This window comes from Chiloscyllium punctatum, chromosome 39 (assembly GCF_047496795.1).
Source record: "Chiloscyllium punctatum isolate Juve2018m chromosome 39, sChiPun1.3, whole genome shotgun sequence".
Taxonomy (NCBI): Eukaryota; Metazoa; Chordata; class Chondrichthyes; order Orectolobiformes; family Hemiscylliidae; genus Chiloscyllium; species Chiloscyllium punctatum.
Genome location: NC_092777.1, coordinates 57182812 through 57208294, shown reverse-complemented (window position 1 = coordinate 57208294; position 25483 = coordinate 57182812). Strand labels below are relative to the sequence as shown.

Genomic DNA, 25483 nt, shown 5'->3' with positions numbered 1-25483 from the left:
GAAAAGGCAGGAACACAGTTGAAGATTATCAGATCAGCCAAGATCTCATTGAATGGCAGTGTGGACTTAATTGGCCAAATGGTTTACTTCTGCTCCTATGACTTACGGTCTTAAAGGCAGCCTCAGTATTGGCTTCATTAGCTATAATCTGTTTACCTCCAATTACACTATTCTCACTTCATTCTGTCGTTAACTGGGCTGTAACTCCATAGCTATCAAAACCTTCCGACAAAAGCAGCTGATTTTTAATGCTTAACAGCTCTAACCTCATCCCATTGTCAATAATTTATTTTAATCTATTATACCACACCTAAAATAGCATGAACTTTAAAAATTAAACTCACTTCCCTTAATCCTAGTACATAAGAAATTACAAATTGTGCATACCAAATATTACTTGAGCAAATATACTGTTATCATTACCAATGACATTTACACCATAGTTAAACTGTAAAGCAGTCATTGAAAATTGAGTGCATTCCTTATGTTATCATATCACATTAAAAAGGAAGATTTCAAATCTTCATTATTTGTAAGTGAGTTATATGGTTTGTATTCACATAGTGTTTATTCAATACCAGATAGCAGTAACATTTGTCTGGTAGTTCACATCCACCTACTTGAGGAAAGTTAGTCATAGGCAATAAATGTGGCCGAATCAATGACACCCATATCCCTGGGACAAATAAAAAAAACCTCACTCCCTACAGCCATTCACCCTTACTTTACTCGGCTTCTGATCCATCCGAACAAGCATAGATTTTGAGGTTGTAATTATGATTGCTGAGCTGGTGTGTTTTTCTGCAGACATTTCCTTGCCTTGTTAGGTGACCTAGTCAGTGCATCTTTGATAAGGTGGTGGTCTGTCCCGCCTGCTATTTGTGTCTCCCCGTATTGTTGGTACTTCCGATTCTGTATCTGAGTGGTTTGTAGATGGGGTACAGTTCAATGTGTTTATTGATTTGAGTTTCAGTTGGCGTGCCAGGCTTCCAGGAATTCTCTGGCATGTCTCTGTGAATCACACCAGCACAGCGAATGAATTATGACCTCATCCACAACCCAAGCTACAGATCTTTTTCAAAAGCTGTAAGCCTAGATTTTATTCCTGTACCCTGAATGACAAAACTGAGATTTTAACATGGGTGGAGGACTCTGTGAGGACTACAGAGCTGGAGAGTCAGAGTTGAAAAGTGTAGAACTGGAAAAACACAGCCGGTCAGGCAACATCTGAGGAGCAGGACAGTCGACGTTTTGGGCATAATGCCTTCATCAGGAACCATTCTAATCCCATTAGGCAACACCTGGCCTTATTGCCTTAGCATCACAAATGCAGATCTAAATACATTTTAAGTGTTATGAGGGTTTCTGCCTTCAGATATAAAGTCAACTATTCTAAGACTGCACATGAGAGGAAGTCATTGGATCACTCAGGAAATATGCCATAAATACAGAACTGTAATTGTTTTACAACTGATTAAGGATATTGGTTGAAACTTGAAGATTTTCAGGTTTTTGAATTAGAATAAGTATAACCTTTAGTTTTCAGTGAACATCATTTTACTCTATCGAAGAAACTACTTGTGGCAAGTTGCCCAATGTTGTAATGAGTAAAGAGTAGGGAAGTAGTGGAAGGAGGAGAGACTTCTGTTGTATAGGTAGTAATAGAAATTAAATACTGTGAAAACTAGAGATTCAGACCAATAACGACTTGTTTATGTGGCATCGCAGGGAACTTTTGACCATTGTTGTAGCAGTTATAAAACTGTGTAAATGATCAGGGAGTTTCTGATGCCAGTACATTGTAAAGCAGACATTCATTCCAATCAGAGTTAGACTGTGGCGCTGGAAAAGCCTGTCAGGCAGATCCAAGGAGCAGGAGATTCAACGTTTCAGGCATAAGCCCTTCATCAGGATTCATTCTAATCATCCTTCATGTTACTATCTTGTTAAATAGAGAAATTTACTCTCATCCAAATACACATAGTAATCCAAACATTCCTTCTTCATTCACTAAAATACTTACATTTTCAGCAGTTAAATGATCTCATTTGCTATTGCATTGTTGACCACAGTGGCAAAACTGACCTGCCTTTAGTTGTAGCAGCTTTGTGAATCCACATTACAGTTACATTTTTTTCAACTTCACAGAGGTCGACTTTACATCCTTCAGAAATTATGCTTAACTTTTCATTAAATGTGCGTACATTAGAACTGTCTTTCTCAGGGTGGCCAAATAAACATTACGTACATAATGGATTACTTCAAGCATATACAACGAAACATTGTTCCAGTGAAGCTCAGCACAAGCTGGAAGAGCATTTTATATTCTGTTTGTGGATCCTGTAGCCTTCTGGACTCAATATCAAGTTCAAAATTTTTAGGGCCAGAACATCATCTTCCATATCCTTTTACCACTCCAAACCATGTTGAGAGATGGACTGCTTTCAGCACAGTCAACCCATTTTCATCTATGTATGGTCCCCATGGCAAGTTTTCCTTTCTCCCTGGCCCACCATTATCCATCCTGTTGCTCTCTCTCTCAGCTCCACCTCCACCTACCATGTGCCCACCCTCCCCCCACTAATCCGCTGTCTTCAGCATAAATGCCACCTTTTCTTAGCTGCCTGAAGTTCTGAAGGTTTGTTGGACCCAAAACGGTAACATTTTCTCTTCACAGCTGCTGAGTTTTTCCACCAATTTCTGTTGTTTCAGCTTTCCAGTTCTTTGTTTTATTTTAAACAAAGGATCTCAGCCTGTCTTACCCGACCCCTGAGAGTAGCTGTATCTCTCTTTAAAGGGAACCGACAGCGAAGTCAGATTGTGTGTGTCAAAAAATGCTGCGTGGGGCATTTCCTTCTTGTCCAGAGACCTAGCTGCAGCTTGTCACATTGTTTGGTCACACTTTCCAGTTGATGATTGTGAGGAGAGGTGATGGCCTAGTGATATTATTGTTGTACTGTGAACCCAGAGGCCCGTATTGTGTCTGGGACTGGGATTCAAATCCTGTCACAGTACAGAGTGAAATTTGAATTCCATTTTTAAAAATCTGGAATTAGGAGTCTAACGATGATCATGGCTCCACTACCAATTGTTGGGAAAAGCCCATCTGGTTCACTAATGACCTTTAGGGATGGAAACTACCATCCTTACCTGGTCTGGCCGACATGTGATTGCAGACCTACAACAAGGTGGTTGACTCTTAACTGTCACCTGGGCAATTAAGGATGGGCAATAAATGCTGCTCAGACAGCCACACCTTCATACCATGAATGATTAAAGAAAAACAAAAGTTTGGATTTTAGTCCATCACCTGTCATGATGTACTTCCAGATTATGGCCATAAGATGGCTGTGTAGAGCAATTTACTAACATCTTTCTCAACTCCAACACTGTCTTTCACATATGTACCTTAAACTCATCAGCTGACTGAGAGCAACCCTATGGTCAATTTACCAGCAGTTTTTGAATTTCCAAATACACAATGCAGCTTACAAGAAACAAAACACAATTATACAATGGAGAATAATTATTGACAAAGTTCATTCGACCAATTTGAAGGCCGCTGTAAAATTCTGAATGCTGGAATTCAGGCACACATCAGTATTGCCTGTGTGTGAGCATGCCATGCATAGTGCTATATGAATGTATCAGAACCAGCTAATTTAAAGTAACACACATTGTGAAGGGGGATTACATTAACCCAGCAGTGGTCCAGTATGGAGAGAGTTCAGTCTTGCTTGTTACTTTCCCCCCACCTGCACTTACAGATTGTGGCAGGTGCTTTGAGTGTGCTCACCACTTCAAAGCACTACGAGCAGTTGGAAGTAATTAGACATCAGGGAAAAAGAAAGTCAAGCTGCAAGACAATGGCAAGTGCCAGGAACACAGGGGTTCTCTAGGCACTTTGAAGTTAGACCAAAGTGCTGTTTGGTTTCGAAGAACATGTCAGGCATCAGTGAAAGGACCACACGAGTAGAGGGTGACGGAAAAAGTACATTTCCTAACACCAAGAGTGTCAAACCCCCTTTAAAAAGTGCTTATTATCTAAAGTATATACAAGGGTTCATATTCTGTAGACAAATACAATGACCCTCTTTGTACCAGTTGATTAAAGAGCTCATAGCATATGATTTCAATGTATATTTTTATTAGGAGAGGGATGAAAGTCTAATTTCAACCTTTGAACCTTCTTTACCAAACCTCTTTTCTCCTTTCATTAAGTTCCTTTCTTCCTGTTTTTGTGCAATCATTGACTGAACGATTGAAGAGACCTTGGCATCTAAGGTCAGAGAAACACACACGTTCTATAAATTACATAGATCATACTCAGACACAGAATGTAATACATGCTTTGTGTATATTACACACATGCAATTTTAAGAGTGCAATCAAATCTGTAAAGTGACATGACATTTACATGACAATACAGCAAAACGTTCAATTGATGTCTATTGACCTCTAACTAGAGAAGCTCTGAAAATAAAATCAATCCAAATGGCTTCCTCATACCTTGTGAAATTCAATCACATCACCAGCTTTAAATCAGTCACTACACGTTTCCACAATTTCACTTCTCCCGTCATGCCTTCCAGAGTTTTCAGAACTATGTCGACTTCGAATACAGATGTGATTTAGAAATGGGAAACAAAATTTATTTCAGGATGTGGTTTGATGCTTTTCTTTCTTCATTGCATCCACACAATTCTGAAACCAAGAATCAATCAATTCACAGAAACACTAACACGGTTTTAGACCACAGGGCTACATGTCACAGCAGAAGTAGACCATTCAGCCCATCAAGTCTGCACCACCATTCAATGAGGTCATGGCTGATCTGGTAATTTACAAATCCACTTGCCTGCTTTTTCCCTGTAATTCGAGGTTCTCTCACTGATTAAAAATCTATCTTGATCTGGAACATACTTAATGACTTGGCAACAACAGCACTCTGCAATAAAAGAATTCCATATATTCTTGACTCTCTGAGAGAAGAAATCCCTTTCTTATATTGGTGGTCTGTTATTTGAGAATTTAGGTCAGAGTGGGGCTGAAAAAGCACAGCAGGTCAAGTAGCATCTGACGAGCAGGAAGATCGACGTTTTGGGCAAAAGCCTTTCAACAGGAATAGCTTTCACCCGAAACATCGATTTTCCTGCTCCTCGGATGCTGCCTGACCTGCTGTGCTTTTCCAGCGCCACTCTGATCTAAACTCTGGTTTCCAGCATCTGCAGTCCTCACTTTTTCCTTGTTATTTGAGAATACCTCCTCTGGTCCTAGACTCTCTCACAAGGGGAAGCCCTGTCAGAATTGAGGAAGTTAGAGAGCCACAAAGGAATCAGTTCCATGTTTTACTTCTCTTGCAAGGCATACTGGGGACTCAAGGGTTAAATATTCCACTACCAAAGAGACTCACTGCAGTATCAATTGCATATCTGCCCTCTTACAGAAAATAGACAGAATATCTCAGTAGGGAGGACGCTAACTGAATCTTAGAGAAGGAATCCAATGGAGCCACACGTGTGGATTCCTCTGCAGCCTCAGGCAAAGGTATTTGTCCTCCCCAGACAAGACTGATAGTCTTGGCCACAATCCTATTAAACTGCTTTCTGTTCCCATTATCTTGCTTCCCCTCCGTATTAGCAGAAGTATGTGAATCCCCCCATTGAGAACAGGCAAAACCCTTCTGTTTTAATCTCTTTCCATCAACACATGCTCATGAAGAATACGATAATCAGTCCCTGTAATCCATTCACTCGTTATCACAGGATATCGACATTCACCGGGCTTTGCAAAATTATCATTACCCATCTTAAACAATGTAACGACAATCAACCATGTGACTTATGTATTATTCCTACAAAAATTACTGCCTTTCGGTGTAGAGCAGAGATTCGTGGAGAAGTGTCACCACATGTAGACACATGACTATTTTTGGGGACATTGAAAATCTCTCATCGGCTGTCCGATAGTAAAGCATCTACTGTTGTACTGAAACTTGTGTTGTCCGGATTTGTGGAACAAAATGTACATCAACAGAATCATGTTTCAATAAGGTTGTCTCTCATTCTTCTAAACTCTCATTAGTACAGGCACACCTATGCAATCTCATCTCAGAAGGAAACCTGTTCATACCCAGGATCAATCCAGTGATCCTTCCCTGGACTGCCTTCAATGCCAGTATATGCTTCTTCAGGCAAGGGGACCAGAACTATTCACAGTATTCTAGAAGGTACAGTTGGGAAAAAGAGCAAGTCAAACAGACAGAGCAGGCAGGAACAAAGCAAAGCATGAAGTAGGAATGATAAATGATTTTATTTCAATGCAAAGGGCCCAACAGGGAAGGCAGATGAACTCAGGGCATGGTTGGGAACATGGGACTGGGATATCAAAGCAAATACAGAGACATGGCTCAGGGATGGACATTACTGGCAGCTTAATGTTCCAGGGTGTAGATGCTATAGAAGGATAGAAATGAGGGCAAGAGAGATGGAGTGGCAGCATTTTTGATAACAGATAACATTACAGCTGTACTTAAGGATATTCCTATGAATATGTTCAGGGTTGCTATTTGGGTGAAACTAAGAAATAACACCTTATTGGGATTGTTCAACAGACCCTGCCAGTAGTGGGAAATTAAGAAAAAAATTTGTAAGGAGATCGCAGTTACTTTAACAAAAATAGGGTGGTTATGGTAGGGGATTTTAACTTTCCAAACATAGTCTGGAACTGCTATAGTGGTAAGGCTTGGACGGAGAGGAATTTGTTAAGTGTGTACAAAAAAATTTTCTGATTCAGTATGTGGATGTACCTATTAGAGGTGAAAAACTTGACCTTCTCTTGGGAAATAAAGCAGGGCAGGTGACTGAGGTGCCAGTGGGGGAGCACTTTGGGGCCAGCGACCATAATCCTATTAGTTTCAAAATAATGAAGGAAAATGATAGACCGGATCTAAAAGTTAAAGTATAAATTGGAGGAAGGCTAATTTTGATGGCATTAGGCAAGAACTTTCGAAAGCTGATTGGGGGGCAGATGTTTGCAGGGAAAGGGACAGCTGAAAAATGGGAAGCCTTCAAAATTGAAATTACGAGAGTCTAAAGAGTATATTCCTGTCAGGGTGAAAGGCAAGGCTGGTAAGTCATGGGAATGCTAGATGACTAGAGAAGTAGAGGTTTTGGTCAAGGAAAGGAAGGAAACATATGTCAGGTATAGACAGCAGTGATTGAGTGAATCCTTAGAAGAATATAAAGGCAGTAGGGGTATACTTCAGAGGGAAATCAGGAGGGCAAAAAGGGAACATAAGATAGCTTTAGCAAATAGGATTAAGGAAAATCCAAAGAGATTCTACAAATACATTAAGGACAAAAGGGTAACTAAGGAGAGAATATCCTTAAAGATCAACAAGATATATGTGTGGAACCACAGGAAGTGGGGGAGATACTAAACGAGTATTTTGCATCAGTGTTTACTGTGTAGAAGAACATGGAAGATATAGAACATGGGGAAATAAATAGTGATATCTGGAAAATAACTCCAAATTACAAAGGTGGTGGTACTGGATGGCCTAAAACACAAAGGTGAATAATCCCCAGGAACTGATCAGGGGTACCCTAGAACTCTGTAGAAAGTGAGGGAAGTGATTGCTGGGTCCCTTGCTGAGATATCATTGATAGCTACAGGTGAGGTGCTGGAAGATTGGGGGTTCGCTAACATGGTGCCACTATTTAAGAAAGGTGGTGAGGAAAAGTCAGGGAACTATAGACTGGTGAGCCTGACATTGGTGGTGGTCAACTTGCTGGAGGGAATCCTGAGGGACAGGATTTACATGTATTCAGAAAGGCAAGGACTAATTAGGGATAGTCAAGATGTGGGAAATCATGTATCACAAACTTGAGTTTTCTGAAGAAGTGACTAAGAGGATTGATGAGGGCAGAGTGGTAGATATGATATATATGGACTTCAGTAAGGTGTTTGACAAGGTTCCTCATAGTAGACTGATTAGTAAAGTTATATCATATGGAATACAGGGAGAATTAGCCATTTGGATACAGAACTGGGTTGAAGGTAGAAGACAGAGGATCGTGGAGGAGGGTTGTTTTTCAGATTGGAGGCCTGTGACCAATGGTATGCCACAAGGATCAGTGCTGGTTCCACTGCTTTTTGTCATTTATATAAATAATTTGGATGTGAACATTGGAGGTATGGTTAGTATGTCTGTAGATGACACCAAAATAGGCGGTGTAGTGGACAGCAAAGAAGGCTGGCAGATGGAGTTTGATTTAGATTTGGATTTATTTAATCTTGTCACTTGTACATGGGTGCAATGAAAAGTATCTAATGTCGTTATGATCCAGTGCCATCTTGCATTGAAACATAAACTACTGAATAAATTGTACAAATAGTAAAATACTGAATAAATTCATATTACTAAAACTGAAACAGCTTCAAAAGTTCATCTTTGCCTTTCCATAGCCTTCATCCTCTCTGCTCCTCCAGTCGCCACTGTCCAACATCATCCCCAGGGATCCTGGCAATGTGTTCTCTTTCTGCTGCCAGAACTCGAAGGCATTGGTTTAAGGTGAAAGATTTAAAAGGGATCGAAGGGGCAACTTTTTCACGCAGAGGGTGGTGCGGAAGTGGGGGAGGCTGGTACAATTACAACATTTAAAAAGCATCTGGCTGGGTTCGTTAATAGGAAGGGTTTAGTAGGATCAAATGCTATCAAATGGGATTGGATTTATTCAAGATATCTGGTCAGCATGGGTGAGTTGGACTGAAGGGTCACTTTCTGTACTCTACATCTCAGTGACTGTATGTGCCAGGACTAATGCTCTGTGTAATTTTAGCAAGACTTTGTATTTTGAAATAAAGGCCAACATTTCATTTGCCTTTCCTACAGGATCTATTAGCAAACTGCGTGGGTTCAATTCCTGCATTGGCTGAACTTACCAGGAAGAACTCTCAACTGCTCTCCTTGCCTGAGGGGTGGTGACCTTTAGATTCAAACATTGCCATTCTCCTCTTTTTTAATGAGAGCGCAGTCCTATTGTCTAGTTGGACCTGAAATGTCAACCCCCCCCCCCTTCTCCTCTGATGCTGCTTGAGCCACTATGCTTTTTCCAGTTCAACTCTTTATCCATTTGAGTAGGATTTTATCAACTTTACTACTTACTACCTGCTGAACTTCAATACTGTTTGTGATTCATGCACAAGGACTCCAACTCCCTCTGTACTACAGCTTTCTGAAGTCTTTCTTCATTTACATAATATTTAGCTTTCTCCACAGTGCATAAGCTCCCATTTTACCATATTAAATTCATCTGTAAAGTTTTAATCCAGTCCCTTAACCAGTCCATATCCCTCTGCAGACTCTGCCATCACTTGCCTTCTCACCTTTTTTTGTCATGTGCAAACTTGGATATAACCATTCGCTTTCCTAATTCAAGTCATAAATAACTCTTGTATTTCTGTCCTTAACATTGATCCATGTGATATTGCATCAGTTATAAGTTGCCCATTTGAAAATGTCCCCCTCATCTCAACTTGTTTTCTATTAGTTGGCCAATCTTCTAATCCTCCTAATATACGATTCCTGACACCATGGGTTCTTATCTTACTTAGTAGTCTAATGTGCTGTACATTACCAAACACCTTTTGGGAAATCTGAATATCTACTGGTTTCACCTCATCTATTCTGCTTGTTTACATCCTCAATGAATTCTAATAAATTTATTAGGCATGATGTCAGTTCATGAAGCCATTCTGGCTCTGCTTGTTCATATGTTGTATTTCTTCATGCTCTATCCTTACTTCCATTAGAATAGATTCTAATATTTCCTAATATGTAATGTCAAATATTAAGCTAACTGGCCTAAGGTTACCTGTGCTTTTGTCTCTATTCCTTTTAAATGTATTACATTCACAGTTTTCCAATCCTCTGGGACGTATCCAGAATCTAAGGAGTCTTGCAAGGTTACTACCAGTACATCCACTATCTATGTAACTACTGTCTCCAAAATCCTAGAATGCAACCCATCATGATGAACAGACAACCAGTCTCTAGTCCCATTAGTTTCCCTAGGACTTATTCAGTAGTGAGTTTAAATTCCTGCCTTTGCCACTTGATTATTTAGAATTTGTGGAAGGCTATTAGTATCTTCTTTTTTGAAAACTGATTAAAATTGCTTATGCAACTTCTGTGCCATTTCCTAGATTCCCCTATTTCTCCAGCCTCATCTTCTAAAGGACAAGTATTCCATCTGGACGACTCTATTCCTTTCTATAGATTTAAAGAGGCTATTGCTGTCCATCTTGATATTACTTGCTTGTTTACCCTCAAAGCTTATTTTCTCCCCTTTTTTCTCTCACTTATTGATAACATTTTGATGGTTTTTAAAATGTCCTAATCCTCTGGTCTTACCTCTAATCCTCTTCCTAAATTCCCTTTTCCTCACTGGGATACATTTTTGATGAGAGTTGGGAACTATCTTCTTCAACATCTTCCATTGTTCTGCAACCATCTTTTCTTCTGAACTTATTTCTGAGTCCACTCCAGCCAGTTCTATCCCTAATCCTGTGTAATTATCCTATTTAAATAGAGCAGAGTTGTTTCTGGTCCATGTTCCTTACTCTCAAGCTGAATGCTAAATTCTACCATGCTATGGTCACTGTTTTCTGGGAAATCATTTACTCTGAAATCATTTATTAAACAAGCCTTATGCATTACCATCCCTGGTAGAATCCACAACATATTGTTCGAGGAAGCTATCCCAAATACTCAATGATTTCTTCCTCATGGCTACCTCTGCCAATCTGACTATCCAAATCTACATGAATATTAAAGATACTCAATTAACATACTGCTTTTTAACAGATTTCCCCATTATCTCAATTTATGTTCCATCCCTCTGTATAGCTACTGGTAGGGGACTTATAGACTCATTTCCTTCTTACCTGTTAACTCCATATAGATTCAATACCTTCCAATCCAAGGTCAATTCTTGCTGTCATACTTATTCTCTCTCACATTAACAAAGCAACACCTTCATCCTACCATAGAGTCATACAGCATAGAAGCAGACACTTTGGTCCAACTCATCCTTTCTGATCTTCCAGCCTCCTACTTGTCGATCTGATATCCTAAACTGATCTAGTCCCATTTGCTACATATCTATCTAAACCTTTCCTATTCATATAGTCACCCAGATGCATTTTAAATGTTGTAATTGTACCTGCCTCCACCACTTCCTCTGTTCCTTTTGAAGTCATATACTCAAATTATTTAGTTCCTGGCTTTGTTCTTCTTGTAAACATGCCATTGTCATAGATACATGTTCATACCCAATTACCTCTATTTGTGCTGTTAATTCATTTATTTTCTGCTGGCAATGCAGAATTATGGAATTTCTCATCACCTTCAGTTTTATTTTATTCATTCATAATTGCACTTATTACCTCTCCGTAATTGCCCTTGAGGTGGTGGTGAGCTACTTTTGAAAAGGCTGCAACCTACTTGGAGTTAGATGTTAGGAAGGGTAGTTTCAGGATTCTGATCCCAGGGAATGAGCGGTGAGTGAATTCCAAGACAGATCAGAGTGCTGTTTCCATAGATTGGCTGCCCTTAATCTTCTGGGTGGTAGCAGAGCAAGAAATCATCTTCAGAAACTTGGCCAATATTTAATCTTCCATCAATGTCACAAAAAAAATCAGATCATCTTGGTATGGGTCTGTGAGAAATTTGGCTGCTCATTTCCTATGTTACAACAGTGATTATACTGCATTGGCTTTGAGGTGTTCTGTGGCTGCGAATGGTGCTAAAGAAATGCAAGGCTTTTGTTTTGTTTTGGTAGTGACTGAGAGTATGTAGAATTACCCTTCTTGTAATTTGCATTGACACATCACCTTCATAGTAACGCATCCAAAGGCATTTCACAGAAACATTACCAAAAGAAAACTGACAGCGAGCCAAAGTTGGAGACATTTCAGAAGGGAAGTGGATATGTGAGAAATCAGAGTTGAAATAGCGAGTTCGCTCGTTATGCCATTTAACACAATCATGGCTGATTGACCTTCCCACAACATCCCCATATGTCTGTCATTCTCTTAGTGCTAAAAGAGTTATCAACCTCTGCCTTCAAAACACTCAACAAGACAGAGTATCCAGTTTCCTGGGCATAGAATTCCAAAGATTACAGGCTCCGTGAAGGGGTCGGGTACATTTTGGCACTGATCATTTGGCCCCTCCATTTTGGCTCTAAACTGTTTTGGTGCTCATTACTTTGGCGCTGAGCTGTTTTGGCGCCAATTCAGAATTTTTAAAAAAGTCTTGCTTGGTTAAAGAGAGGATGACTAACGACCCGATGTAATTTTCACAACTAGCAAGAGTTGCTAGTCAAAGCGGTAATGACCCGCTGTAGATTCAAATCTTGTTTTGTAATCATTTTCTCATCTAACAATTGTTAATAGTCATATCCTGCCTTGATGATACTTAAGCCCTTCTGTCTTCACATTGGAAAGCTGTAATACAATTCTCTTTCTATTTTCTTGTAGAACCCACACCAGAAATGGCTGAAAACATTCTAAGCAAGAGAGACAAACCAAAATTTTCACACAACGGTTATCTATATGTGTTTGATAAATGTAGCAAAATGTAGAAATTCATTTTTATAATGAATAGGTTAAAAATAATGAATAAAAAAGAATTAGATTTATTTCTTATAATGCAATAAAAACAAATTTCTTACGGGCTCTACAAGACTTTTTTTATTCTGAATTGGCGCCAAAACAGCTCAGCGCCAAAGTAATGAGCGCCAAAATAGTTTAGAGCCAAAACGACGGGGCCAAATGATCAGTGCCAAATAGGCCCATTCTGCTGTGAAGAAACGTGTACAAAATGCTGAATGATAGACCTTTTATTCTCAGACTGAGACCCCCACAACGTGAAAAGAAAAAAAAAATGTAGAGACAAGTCAAATATCCAACATCAGCAAAATGGGCTTTATGGCCCCTATTCCACAAGTTTTGATAATCAGAACAGCAAAAGCTTGGTCAGTGTGGTGATTTTTAAAGGGAGTAGATTTGGGGTTGGGAATTGTAGAAATTAGATGGCTGAAGGAATAATAGCCAGTGGTAGCACTTAATGAGTAGAGAGGTCAAAAGGGCCAGAGTTGGACAAGTCAGAGTTCTGAGGAGTTGGCACATGTAGGTTTGGTTTGGGGAGGTGTCAAGTCCGAATGGCTTAAATGGAAAGACATGATCTATGAAGGAATATCCATGAGAGAATTTTTTTAAATTGGCATTTGTGAGCCACATCGACAAGAACAAGGATGCTGAGTGAATGAAACAGTTCAAGAAATGGCAGAGTTTTGAAAGCCAAGTTTATGTGAAGTCGAAGACCAGAGGCGAAGGCAGCACTGGATTAGTCATTGACTGCTCACTACACTTTGAATGTTTCGGATATCAATACTTTGGAGCTTAGCCCTGCATAGTAGCACCTTTATTAACCAAACACTGCTAAAGGTGTGTACATCATAGGAAGGAGTCAAAGTTCACATGGAACCAATGGAGGCTCTGCTATTTTCTTTCTCCTCCATATCCACCATACCCAGAGTACAATGCCGTGGCCAAGTGGAGGCTCAGACTGAAGCCTCCACAATTATAGTAGGTACCTAATGGTTCAGCAGTAGACAAACAGAAAATTGTTACACATCTGCACATGTTGGAATTATTGCATAAAAATGTTGTGAAATAGTTTTGCATCACGAAATATTATCTGCATTAATCAATGTCAGTGAAGCTCCTAGTCCTGGGAGGAAGAAACACAGAATCAAAGAGCAAGAGAGTGATTATTATTACATAGTACCCCTGTCTTCATGTGAAGCAGTAAAAAAAAATCAAAGTGAAAAAATATTAGTTTAAGTGGAGAGAATCCATTTCAATTAGAAAGATAAACAGAATGGGTGTGACAGCATATGTACATACCAAAAAGTCTTAAGAAGCTAACAACAATATTTATCTAGTAAGGAATTTGTGCTTCGAGAAACAGCAGTTGTCTCTTTCCCAGAACCTCTCAACTGTTAGGGTGCAGGAGGCTATTCAGCCCATGATGTTTGCATTGACTTTCTGAGAATTTTGACTTTATCCTGTCACCTTGCAGATTGTTTATATGTAAGTAATCATCTAATGAACCCTTGAACGCCTCAATTGAAGCAAAAGTGAGGACTGCACATGCTGGAGATTAGAGTCGAGAGAGTGGTGCTGGAAAAACACAGCAGGTCAGGCAGCATCTGAGGAGCAGCAGAATTGATGTTTTGGGCAAAAGCCCTTCATCAGCAATGCCTCAATTGAACTTGCCTCCACCACATTTCCAGGCAGAGTGAAAACATTTTTATCTTTCTTTGCTTCTTCCGCAAAGCACTAAAATCATGCTCCATAGTTCTCTACTGTCCCATGAATAGGAACAATTTCTCCCCCACTACTCTGTTCAGACTCCTCAATTTTGAAAACTTCATTCAAATCTCCTCTTCACCTTCTCCTCTCCAACAAAAACACGTTCACCCAGATCTCTTTGCACACTTTAGAACATTTCTTTTTATACTTAGTTATATTTTATCTCTAGTTTATATTGTATTTCCGTGTTCTTTGTACCAAAATGTATCACCTCACACTTGTCTGCACTGAACCTAATCTGTCCTCTAACTTCAACTTGTCAATGTCCTTTTGAAGTTATTATGCACTGTCCTCCTCACAATGCTACCAAGTATCATCCAGAAACTTTAAAACTGTACCCTGCACACCAAGATTGAGATCCACAAAACTTCCTCCAGCTGGAAAAATGCCCAAAACTCTTATTTCCTAGCTCCCAAATAACTTTAGATCCATATTGCCACTATCGCTTTTACTCCATGACCTATAACTTCCCTCACAATTCTGTTGTTGGACCCTGTATCAAATACTTTTGAAAGTCTATGAACGCCACATGAACCATGTTTCCCTCACCAACCATCTGATACCTCTTCAAAAACTGCAGCAAATTAGAGGCACATGCTTTAGGGACGCCACGGTGATTCAGTGGATAGCACTGCCACTTCAGAGCGCTAGGGACCAGAGTTCGATTCCAACCTCAGGCGACTGTCTGTGTGGAGTTTACACATTCTCCCAGTGTCCAGCGTAGGTTTCCTTCAGGTGCTCTAGTTTCCTCCCACAGTCCAGAGATGTGCAGGCTAGCTAAACTGGGCATGCTAAATTGTCCATCGTGTTCAGGAATGTGTAGGTTAGGTGTATTAGTCAACAGTAAAATATAGAATAATAGGCTAAGGGAATGGGTCTAGTTGGGATATTCTTCAGAGGTTCGGTGTGGACTTGCTGGGCCAAAGGGCCACACTGCAGGGATTCTACGCTTTTTTCTCCTTGGGGGAAAAAACACTTGCTGACTCTTCAAAATTAAGCCACATTTTTTTCCATGCAACCCAAACCTTGTCACGAATAACTGCTTCTTGAACAGTTTTCATTTGGTCATTCAGTTACTCTGCTGGTCTTTGGCCTTAACTGTTGTACTGAAAATATTGTGACTAAAACCAAGGGCTGTATTGTAACAGATACAAGAGAAAGAATATGATTTCAGTATTAGAGTTGCAAGTTTTTTTGTCTTTTTAAATAGAAACATTGAACATTAAATCCATAACCAACAGCCTATCATAGGTTCATTTCATAGTGTGGATCACCAAGGTATTTCATTCCAATAAGCACAGCTATTCCTGAGAGGTAACTGTATACCTGGTTGTTAGGACATCAGCAATTCTGGAACTGGCTCATTTCCTCGCAGTGCTAAATGATCCCTCCAAAAATACAACACAACCAAAGCTTATGAGAAGATTTGTAGCTTGGATGCTTGTTGTTGTGGTGCTGTTCGCCGAGCTGGGAATTTGTGTTGCAGACATTGCGTCCCCTGTCTAGGGGACATCCTCAGTGCTTGGGAGCCTCCTGTGAAGTGCTTCACAGGTGGCTCCCAAGCACTGAGGATGTCCCCTAGACAGGGGACGAAACGTCTGCAACACAAATTCCCAGCTTGGCGAACAGAACCACATACAACACAACCAAATGCCTGTGAGAAAACTGAGCAAGATCATCATGCCAGCAGGTGCCAAGTTTACTGCAAATTGAAGTGGGCATAAATTATTTGTAAACCTCGACAGAAAAATACCAAATGTGGTCGAAAGCTGTCAAAATCATACATGATATTACATGAGATTTCTGAGGGATAATTTAACACCAAGGACAGGAAACTAAAGAAGAACAAAATACAGAATATGGCCTTCATTGAGAGGATTTGAATAGAGCTGCTGGGATGCCAATTGTACAAAGGCCTTGGTGAGACCACCCCTGGAGTGCTGCGTGCAGTTTTGGTCTCCTTACCTGAAAAAGGACATTCTGGTTATGGAGGGAGTGCAACAAAGGTATACCAGACTGATTTCTGGGATGTCAAGACTGATGCATTAAGTCAGACTGGATTGCTTAGGACTATATTCATTGGTGTTTAGAAGATTTTCACTTAAGGATAGTGTCGGTCAGATTCTAACTGTAAAAAGAAGTTTCATGTGAAGAGCCAACAATTTTCAGGCAGACAATTTTGCAACAGGTTGTTGATATTTGAATTGTTCTCTTTTGGAATCTGATCACAAAAACATGCATGCTGCAAAGCTTCATTTTCACTCTGGTCCTATAGAATTGGCAGGTGAAGCCTAACGCAGGAAAGCAGTTTTATTCTTCAATTTTGTGCAGGATTTCTAATGAATTCATACCACAGTATTTGATGTGCAGCTACCAGACACCACAGCATAACCAGTGACCACTAAGAGACACACAGGCCTTTCATACTTACCAGGGTACCACATATTCTCCACCCCTTACTGTTCTCTCCTTCCTGGAACCAGGCACGGAAACATTCCAAATAATAACTGGAACATATATTTAACAACTTCCAATCCACTTTGAAACAGAATACTTGAAAAGTAAAAACATCAAAAGACTATTTTTCTTAAGGAACATTTTGATTTTGACTAATATTTGACTAAGTATTATTTTCTGGCATTACCTCTTTATTTTCCTTAGGTATGAGACCAAAATAACAGAAGCAAAACTAAACACATCTATGCTGAATCTCCATTTGTTTTATTGTAAAACTCGTACTAATCTGGAACTACTTTTTACACGATTAATAAATTCAGATCATTCAATACAGTATTCCAAAACAAAAAGCAAAAAAAAAAGCAATTCCGTGGATCAAAAAGTATATGATTTTTGCTTCGCATTCTATGAAGTTATTGTGCGGCTTCTGCACTGATTACATCTTCCCGCTTCTTAGCGTTTCCCTGTAATAGGAACAAATAAAACAGACAAAATTTGAATGTCATTCCAGCATTATAACTATTTTGTACACCTTGAAAATACTATGATTTATAGAATTCAAATTTGGTAGTTCTAGTGATGTAAAACTTTGACAAAGATACATTTTAAAGAAGGTAAAGATGTAACAGCTTTTTCACTAAAATAATGTTCACATGCCAAGTGCAATTTGATAAATGCTGAACATCAGTGCTATCCAATTTCTTTTCAATGTCATGAATTTCTTAGAAAAGTCACTCAAATAATATTTTAACCCAGTTTCCTGTTTACTGATGGCTCAGCTGGCAAGACCTATGGAAGTCCAAGTAAAGAAATGCATAGTAAGGGAACACCAAGTTCTGCTCTTTACCGCCACGAATTGTACAACACGTAAAACATATTGCACTTGTAACATGAACCAAATTTCCCTGTTTTGAACCTGAAGCTATTAAATTATAGCATGTGAATTACATCCAAATCTATCTACAGGAGTAGGACTTATGCCAAAAGGACAAAATTCAAATAGAGACGTTTTTGGTCAGTTTAATGGCTATTTCTTCTCTACCACCTTAGTCCACTAAGGTCGTGATTTTTCACTCTCATGGAGCTTATTCTCATGAATATCAGTGCCCGATTTTTTCAGTCGATTGACAATTTTTCAAAAATAAATGTGGCCAATGTGAGGTAGTGGTGTGCTACAAAGGGAAGTTGTCAGAGCACAATGAAACTGAATTCTGCCCTCAATTGATATCCCCACACTTGCACGTGACAGTCACCGTGCAGTAAGCAGAGACAAGAATATTGGAAACTGATTCCACTGTCCCCAACCCTACCTGAGCTAAGCAAAAACAAAAATGGAAGAACTGCAGATGTGGGAAATCAGAAACAAGAACTGAAATTGTTGAAAAGTCTCAGCAGGTCTGGCAGTATCTGCGCAGAGAAATCAGAGTTAACATTTCGGGCTCAGTGAGCTTTCTTCAGAACTGAACTAAGGGCAAACTTACCAAAAATGGGATTAAACTACTTCTCTGATGGTTCTCCTACAGAACTAATCTTTTACTTTTTCAGAAGAATCTAAAATAATCATTATTTTTCAGGAATGTAGCATAGAGTGCAAACAGTATATTTTCTGCCCATATTATTTTCTAAGCTGTTTAAGATTCAAGAATCATATTGAAATGTTTGTAATGGAGACAATTAGCAAATGGTACATGGAAGTGCTCAGATGTGCAGAGGCGAACACAGTTGAGTGCATGAACCTGATACTCAAATTTGATTGATTCAAGGGTCAAAACCAAGAGAAATTGGGGATATCAAATTGGGTTAAATCATCCCAAGAACAGACATCTGAGGGGAACAGCTGTTTAAAATGAGATCTGGAGACGTTGCTAAACACAGCTACGATGAATTATTTGACCTTTGCCAAAAACATTGCTCAAAAAACAATACACTGAGTAAGGGGTAGGTGAACACACTGTTCAGAGATTCTGAAGATGGATACTACCAGCAAATTCAAGAAGGGGTTGGACAGTCCTTTGACAAAGAACTGAAGAATGTGTTCTTCTTTCAATCTTTGCGACCAGTCAAATGGATGCACAATGTTTTAACAGTCCTGTCTGTGCCTGCCATGTCTGTTCTTGTGGTGTAATTGTATTTAAAAGATAAAGGAATGAAAATTCACAGTAATGCATTTACCATTAATAGCCAGCAGTAAGTACGTGACATTTACATACAACCATACAAGTTAGGAGAACTCGACCATTCAGCTCTGAAAGCCTGCTCCGCTATTCAACAAGCTCAGTGCTGATCTGACAATAACTGCAACTCCACATTTTGACCAATCTTTGATAACATGTGACTCCCTTGTTAGTTTAAATTCACAATAGATAGTTCATTCCCACCAGTACTTCAACAATACTTCAACTAATGTTGTTTATAACCTGCAAATGAACACTTCTGACCACATGACAGGTGAAAGTTGACAGGGTTCTGTATAAACTAGGTGTGGCTAGACTCTGGCAGACCTTACATTTGTGGAAAAGGTTACAGATATTCAATACCATATCACTGGCACACAGCCCTTCCAAGCACACAGTCAAATGTGGGCTGAGCCAGAAGTACTCCATCAAACCCAAACAACTAAAACTACTCCAGTTCAGAGACTGATGAATTGCCATGTTTCATTTGGAGCTAATTCCAAACCTCAAACCTTCAGCTATGGCTCCATTTTATCCAACTGTTCAGGTTTATAAGAGACCAGGCCTGGAACCCCTCCGACCCAACGTTCGTATCCACAATTTCCTTCAAGCACATTATTTTAAAACAAAGATGTTTCCATGTGGATAAAGAGTGGAGTTGGAAAAAGTACAGCAGGTTAAGCAGCATCAGAGGACAAGGGAGTCGATGTTTCAGGTCGGAGCCTTTCATCAGGATAGCTTCTGACCTGAAATGTCAACTCCCCTTCTCCTGACCCTGCTTGACCTGCTGTGCTTTTTCCAGCTCCACCCTTCATCCGCTCGGACTCTCCAGCACCTGCAGTTCTCACTATTTCAAAGATGTTTCCATCCCAACAAGTCGTATTGTGATGAAATGCTATTGAGATTAGATTGTCAAACAACATTAATTATATCAAAAGTTGTGGTAAAGGTTATTGGGACTTCCAATAATGTTAAAAAAAATGAAAAGATGGGCTTTTGTTTATCTAACTTCACTTAGTTGTCCAATGCCAAAGGAACAAATAAGTGCAGCTCCAAAAGTGCCATTTAATTATTGCCCCAACGTCTTTTTCAGGTTAACTCACCTGTTAATGTAACCAGCACCTAAAAATGTCCTTGAAATATATTATTTGACATGGTTTTAAAAGTGTGAATATTATTTTGAAGGGACTAAAAGTGATGTAGGACAGGAACTGTTATCCTGAGTTATGGATGGTAGTTACATATATAAAAAAAAATTAAGATCAATTACATACCAACGTAAAAAGGATGATGCTATTGGGCTATTGATCCTAGTTGAGTAACCTAGAGTAACGATCCAGTGAATGGAAATTTAATTCTTACTAACTGAAAATTGGAATTCAGCTTTGTTTTGCTCATTCAAGTTAACATGTCCAATGAGATTACAGTAATGGATTGCTAATCCACTCTGGTCTGCCCACATGGGTTTGTGGAAGAGAGTACCAAACATCTATCACCCACTGTGTGCAGTCAGTATAAAGGTAAGCTGTTCGCAGTGCTTATTTTGAATATTTCTGTATTGATTTTAACACAATGGAAAATAATGCTTTTAAAACTAAGCACTGTTAGGAAGCCGAAGGCATTCAATTATGAATTGACAAGATATAAAAAACAAGGAGGAACCAAATTTTACGGGCCATTCCCAACAGGCTAGTTCAGTTTTTAAAAAAATGTGTTTCATTGAGTTATAGGAACCAGGATCCTACATGCTCTGGCTCCTTATCTCAACGAGATGTACATGTGCAAGTGAGACCTGGAAATCGGTCAGCTCTCCAGTGACAGAAAAGAAAAATCATAGTGACCGCTGACCATTCTCAAGTACCTCCTAGCAGACTGTAATCAACTAACATCAACAGACAGCTGGATTCAGGACTGCAGCACATTCATTGCTGGGACCACAGCAGTTTACAATATATTGATGACTTGGAGGACAGAAGCAAATGTATTGTAGCCTAATTTGCAGATGACACAAAAAGAGGTGGAAAAGCAAGTAGCATTTTGCATCAGTATTTACTGTGGAAAAGGGGCATGGATAGGATAAATAGACAAAGTCTTTTCCCTGGGGTCGGGGAGTCCAGAACTAGAGGGCATAGGTTTAGGGTGAGAGGGGAAAGCTATAAGAGAGACCTAAGGGGCAACTTTTCCACACAGAGGGTGGTACGTGTATGGAATGAGCTGCCAGAGGAAATGGTAGAGGCTGGTACAATTGCAACGTTTAAAAGGCATTTGGATGGGTATATGAATAGAAAGGGTTTGGAGGGATATGGCCCGGGTGCTGGCAGGTGGGACTAGATTGGGTTGGGATATCTGGTCGGCGTGGACGGGTTGGACCGAAGGGTCTGTTTCCGTGCTATACATCTCTATGACTCTAGTGAGAGGAATACAAATAGATATGTCAAGTTGGCAAATGGAGTATAATGTGGGAAAATATGAAATTGTTCATTTTAGAAGGGAGAACAAAAGAACTAAATATTAAATGGGGAAACCTCCTTGAAAGCTACAATACAGAGGGACTTACAAATTATACACAAAACTCAGACAGCTAGCACACAGGTACAGCAGGTAATCAGGAAGGCGAATGGAATGTTGACCCTTATTTCAAGGGGGTTGGAGTAGTAAAGTTTTAGTGCAAATCTACAAGGTGCATGGTGAGACCACATCTGCAGCACTGTAAGCAGTTTTGGTTGCCTTATTTAAGGAAATATATTATTTTATTGGAGGCAGTTCAGAGAAGGTTCACTAGGATGATCCCTGTTTTGGGAGGATGGTCTCATGAGCAAAGATTAAAAAATTGAATTAGAACAATGAGAGGTGATCGCATTGAAATATTTAGGATGCTTAGGAACTTGACAGGATAAATACGGAGAGGTTGCTTCCCTTCAGAATAAAGTGGTACCAATTTAATACTGAGATGAAGAGGAATTTCCTCTCCAGAAGGTTGAGTGTTTTTGGAACTCTTTGCCATGGACAGCTGTGTTGCAGAGTCCTTGTGGAGATTTTAAGACGGAGATAAAGAGATTTTTGATTCGTCGGGGAGTGGAGGGTTGGGGGGGGGGAAGAGAGCAGGAAAATGGGCGTGAGGAATGTTGGCTCAGCCATGATCCTTTTGAATGGCACAGCAGGTTTGAGGGACCAAATGGTCTTATTCCCTCAACTGTGTAAGATGCACAGATTTAAGAAAGAGGGGCAAGGAAGTAACCATCAGAAAAAAAACACAAAATCAATAGATGAATAAGATTAAAGTGGTGCTGGAAAAGCACAGCAGGTCAGGGCAGCATCCAAGGAGCAGGAAAATCGACATTTCAGGCAAAAGCCCTTTATCAGGATTGAGGCCCTTTGCCCAAAACGTTGGTTTTCCTGCTCCTCGGATGTTGCCCTGACCTGCTGTGCTTTTCCAGCACCACTTTAATCCTGACTCTAATCTCCAGCATCTGCAGTACCCACTCCCACCAACCAAATGAATAAATATTATTCTATCTGTAATAGAATGAACAAATGCATTACAGTGTTTGAAAGATACAAGTGCATTGCTCCAAATGTTTCCTGTGCTTTTGCATATTTTAATGAAAGAGTGTTTTGTAAGCTAACAATATTCTAATAAAACAAAGTTAAAAATCACACAACACCAGGTTATACTCCAACAGTTTATTTGGAAGTACAAAATTTTGGAGCGCTTCTCCTTCATCAGGTAGGAGCAGCCCTCCAAAAGCTAGTGCTTCCAAATAAACCTGTTGGACTATAACCTGGTGTTGGGTGATTTTTAACTTTGTCCACCCCAGTCCAACACTGGCACCTCCGCATCATGGCGAATAAAACAAGCTTACTTACCTGGCAGTTTGAACCATTTAGGCACTTTACTTGCGTCGGTTTGAATTTCCCTAGCACTTGCTGCATTTGTCATAGGCTGCTTCCTCCCCTCATCCTCTTCTCCACTCTGAGCAGAGAATTGCACTGCTGTTTCACAGCTCAATGAACTAGTTGACGGGGTCACTTGTCTGGGAATACAGCTGAAGAGGATGAAAAAGGAATCATTAGAAATTACAGAGATGTTGGACACTACTTGCAAGCTTAAAAATCCTTTCAGACCCATGTATGGTTCTGTCAGAACCCAACCACCATGAACAAAAGGTATTTTGTGACCCCAGAGGTAATTAGCTAATCAGAGAGTCTCAAAGCTGCAGGGGTTAAATCAAACAGACAAAAGCCAGTATGCTAATGTCAAACTGCTTCCAGCCTGCCTTCATTTCTTCAGTTGCCCTGGTTTTTCTATCTGATCTGGCATGACATCACATGTTACCTGACTGGTGATGGTACTTGCTTCTCCCCAGCTAAAAGACTTCCTGAAAAATAGAGGCAAGGGATCCTATTGAGCAGACAAAGAATTGTTCGCATTGCAATTTGTGCTAAAAGTATTTGCTACAGTCTTGTGCTGTGAAGAAGCAGAAGTAATCTCTGACGCACTCATATTTTGAAGGTGTTTGATGCAGTTGTTATCCATGGTATATTAAGGAAAAATCTTTGATGTCAAAGGTGTCAGTAACAAAGCAGCAAGAAGCCAATTTCCACAATCTTAAGATGACACTGACTCTCCAACTCATTTGTTGTAAATGTGGATTCTGTTAACTCACAGCTGCCAACTGAAGTGCTCTATTGAGAAAGAAAGGCCAAGAGTGCAGCTCGATTGTCTTTGGTTTCAAGCAGATTAGCCTGCTGCTGCGAAGCAGGGCAGCACTGATATCAAAGAACTCGGAATGGGGAGGAGAGAAGGAGGTGGCGGGACAATGTCTTTCATGAAGTCTTCTAAATCCAGCTGAGGGCCACTGGCAACAAAATGGTCAGCGTGGAATTTAAAATAGAACAAGACGATGACACAGGTTCTCTTTCTGAGGGGCAAAACAAATCTTTCCTTGTTTTTCTTCAGTTTTTCACCATCTCCAGCTGAGACAATGAGTGAATAGCTTGTTCCATGCCTCTGGCAATATAGCTCTGAAATCATTTACTGGAAGTCACAGGAGGGGACTCCCTTTAATTTTGGGTGTTGCTCAGCCTTTGCTGAGTGCCTCATGGAGACAGAATAGCTTCAATTGAGGTTTCTAAACCTATTACTCTGTCTCCACTTCAATATCATTATCAATCTTAAAACAAAATAGAATTAATAGAAAGCAAAAACAAAGTGCTGGAGAAACTCAATAGGTCTGGTTGCATCTGTAGAGAAATAGAGGTAATGCTTCAAGTCCAATATGATTCTTCTTCAGTACTCAGTTTTAGAGAACACTTCATTAAATACTAGGAGAGAGACAGAAAGCAATGAAGGTGAATTTCCCCTAAGATTAAAACAGAAATACTGTTGGACAGAACAGCAGAATTTCTTCAAGGTAGGCATATCTGGAAGAGAGGCAATGAATTAAGCTTAAATAAAAGCAAAATACTACACATACTGGAAATCAGAATTGAGGTCAGAAATTGCTGGAGCAACTCAGCAAATCAGGCAGAATCTGTGGAGAGAGAAACAGAGTTAACGTTTTGAGTCCAATATGACTCTTCTTCAGAATGGAAATAATAGATGTTAACAAGAATTTGTTTCTGCACGTATTTCAAAGTTACTTTGTGGACAGCATTACCAATAACTCAATGACAAATGCTGAAAGGTGTATGCCGAAGAAATGCAGATAACCATACTGAATGTTGAGAACTTGTTTCTTACTGTTTGTATCATTTGCATGTAACACTTTCTTTCTTTGAGGAAACAGCCAGTTGTTTGCTGTGGTGATCTAGGAGAAGATGCAGTTATAACAGGAGGCACAAATTCAAACAAAGACAATTTTGCATAACCGGAGTTAGACAGGAAATACTCGTCCATAAAAGAAAGCAAAAAACTGTTGATGCTGGAAATCTGAAACAGACAAATCCCTGGAGAAACTCAGGAGTGGCAGCAGCAGAGTTAATGTTTAGAGTCCAGCGATCCTACTTCTGACCTGCACTTCTAGTCAAACCAGCCCGTAAGGACAAAATCATCAGGTGTCAACAAACGTTGAAGATGCATAGAGTTTACAGATGCAACAGTGATTAATGGGTGTTACTAGGGCCAAGTGAGTAGGAATCACAGGAGCTCTTTTAATTCATTAGGTCATGCCAATTCTTTGAAAGTTGTAATCCCACGGCCTTGCTTTTTCTCTTCAACTCTGCAATTTTCTCTCTTTAATTATCCAAATTTACTTTAGAAAGTTGTTGTTGAAACTGTTACCGCTGTGCTATCAGGCAAGCATCCCAAAGTTTAATGGTGCCCAATATTTTATAAACTGATCTCTGTGGTAGAAGTGTCCATAATGATATTACTCAAATTTAAGGTAATTGGCAAAAGAACTAGT

General features: G+C 39.7%; 1 protein-coding gene across 4 annotated transcripts in view; it reads right to left on the bottom strand.

Moving 5' to 3' along the window:
* Positions 1-17145: 17145 nt before the first annotated feature.
* The window catches only part of aspscr1 (ASPSCR1 tether for SLC2A4, UBX domain containing), a 337421-nt gene continuing 329083 nt past the window's right edge, over positions 17146-25483 (bottom strand). For 3 of the 4 annotated variants that reach the window (XM_072558780.1, XM_072558776.1, XM_072558779.1), the window contains 2 exons: positions 22944-23122; positions 17146-17366 (listed from right to left, as the gene is read on the bottom strand). In XM_072558780.1, coding sequence (XP_072414881.1) covers positions 17356-17366; positions 22944-23122 — 190 coding nt within the window. In that variant the 3' untranslated portion in view covers positions 17146-17355. Of the gene's footprint in view, positions 17367-22935; positions 23123-25483 lie in introns of those variants that run through there. The other variant, XM_072558778.1, reaches the window with a different exon arrangement.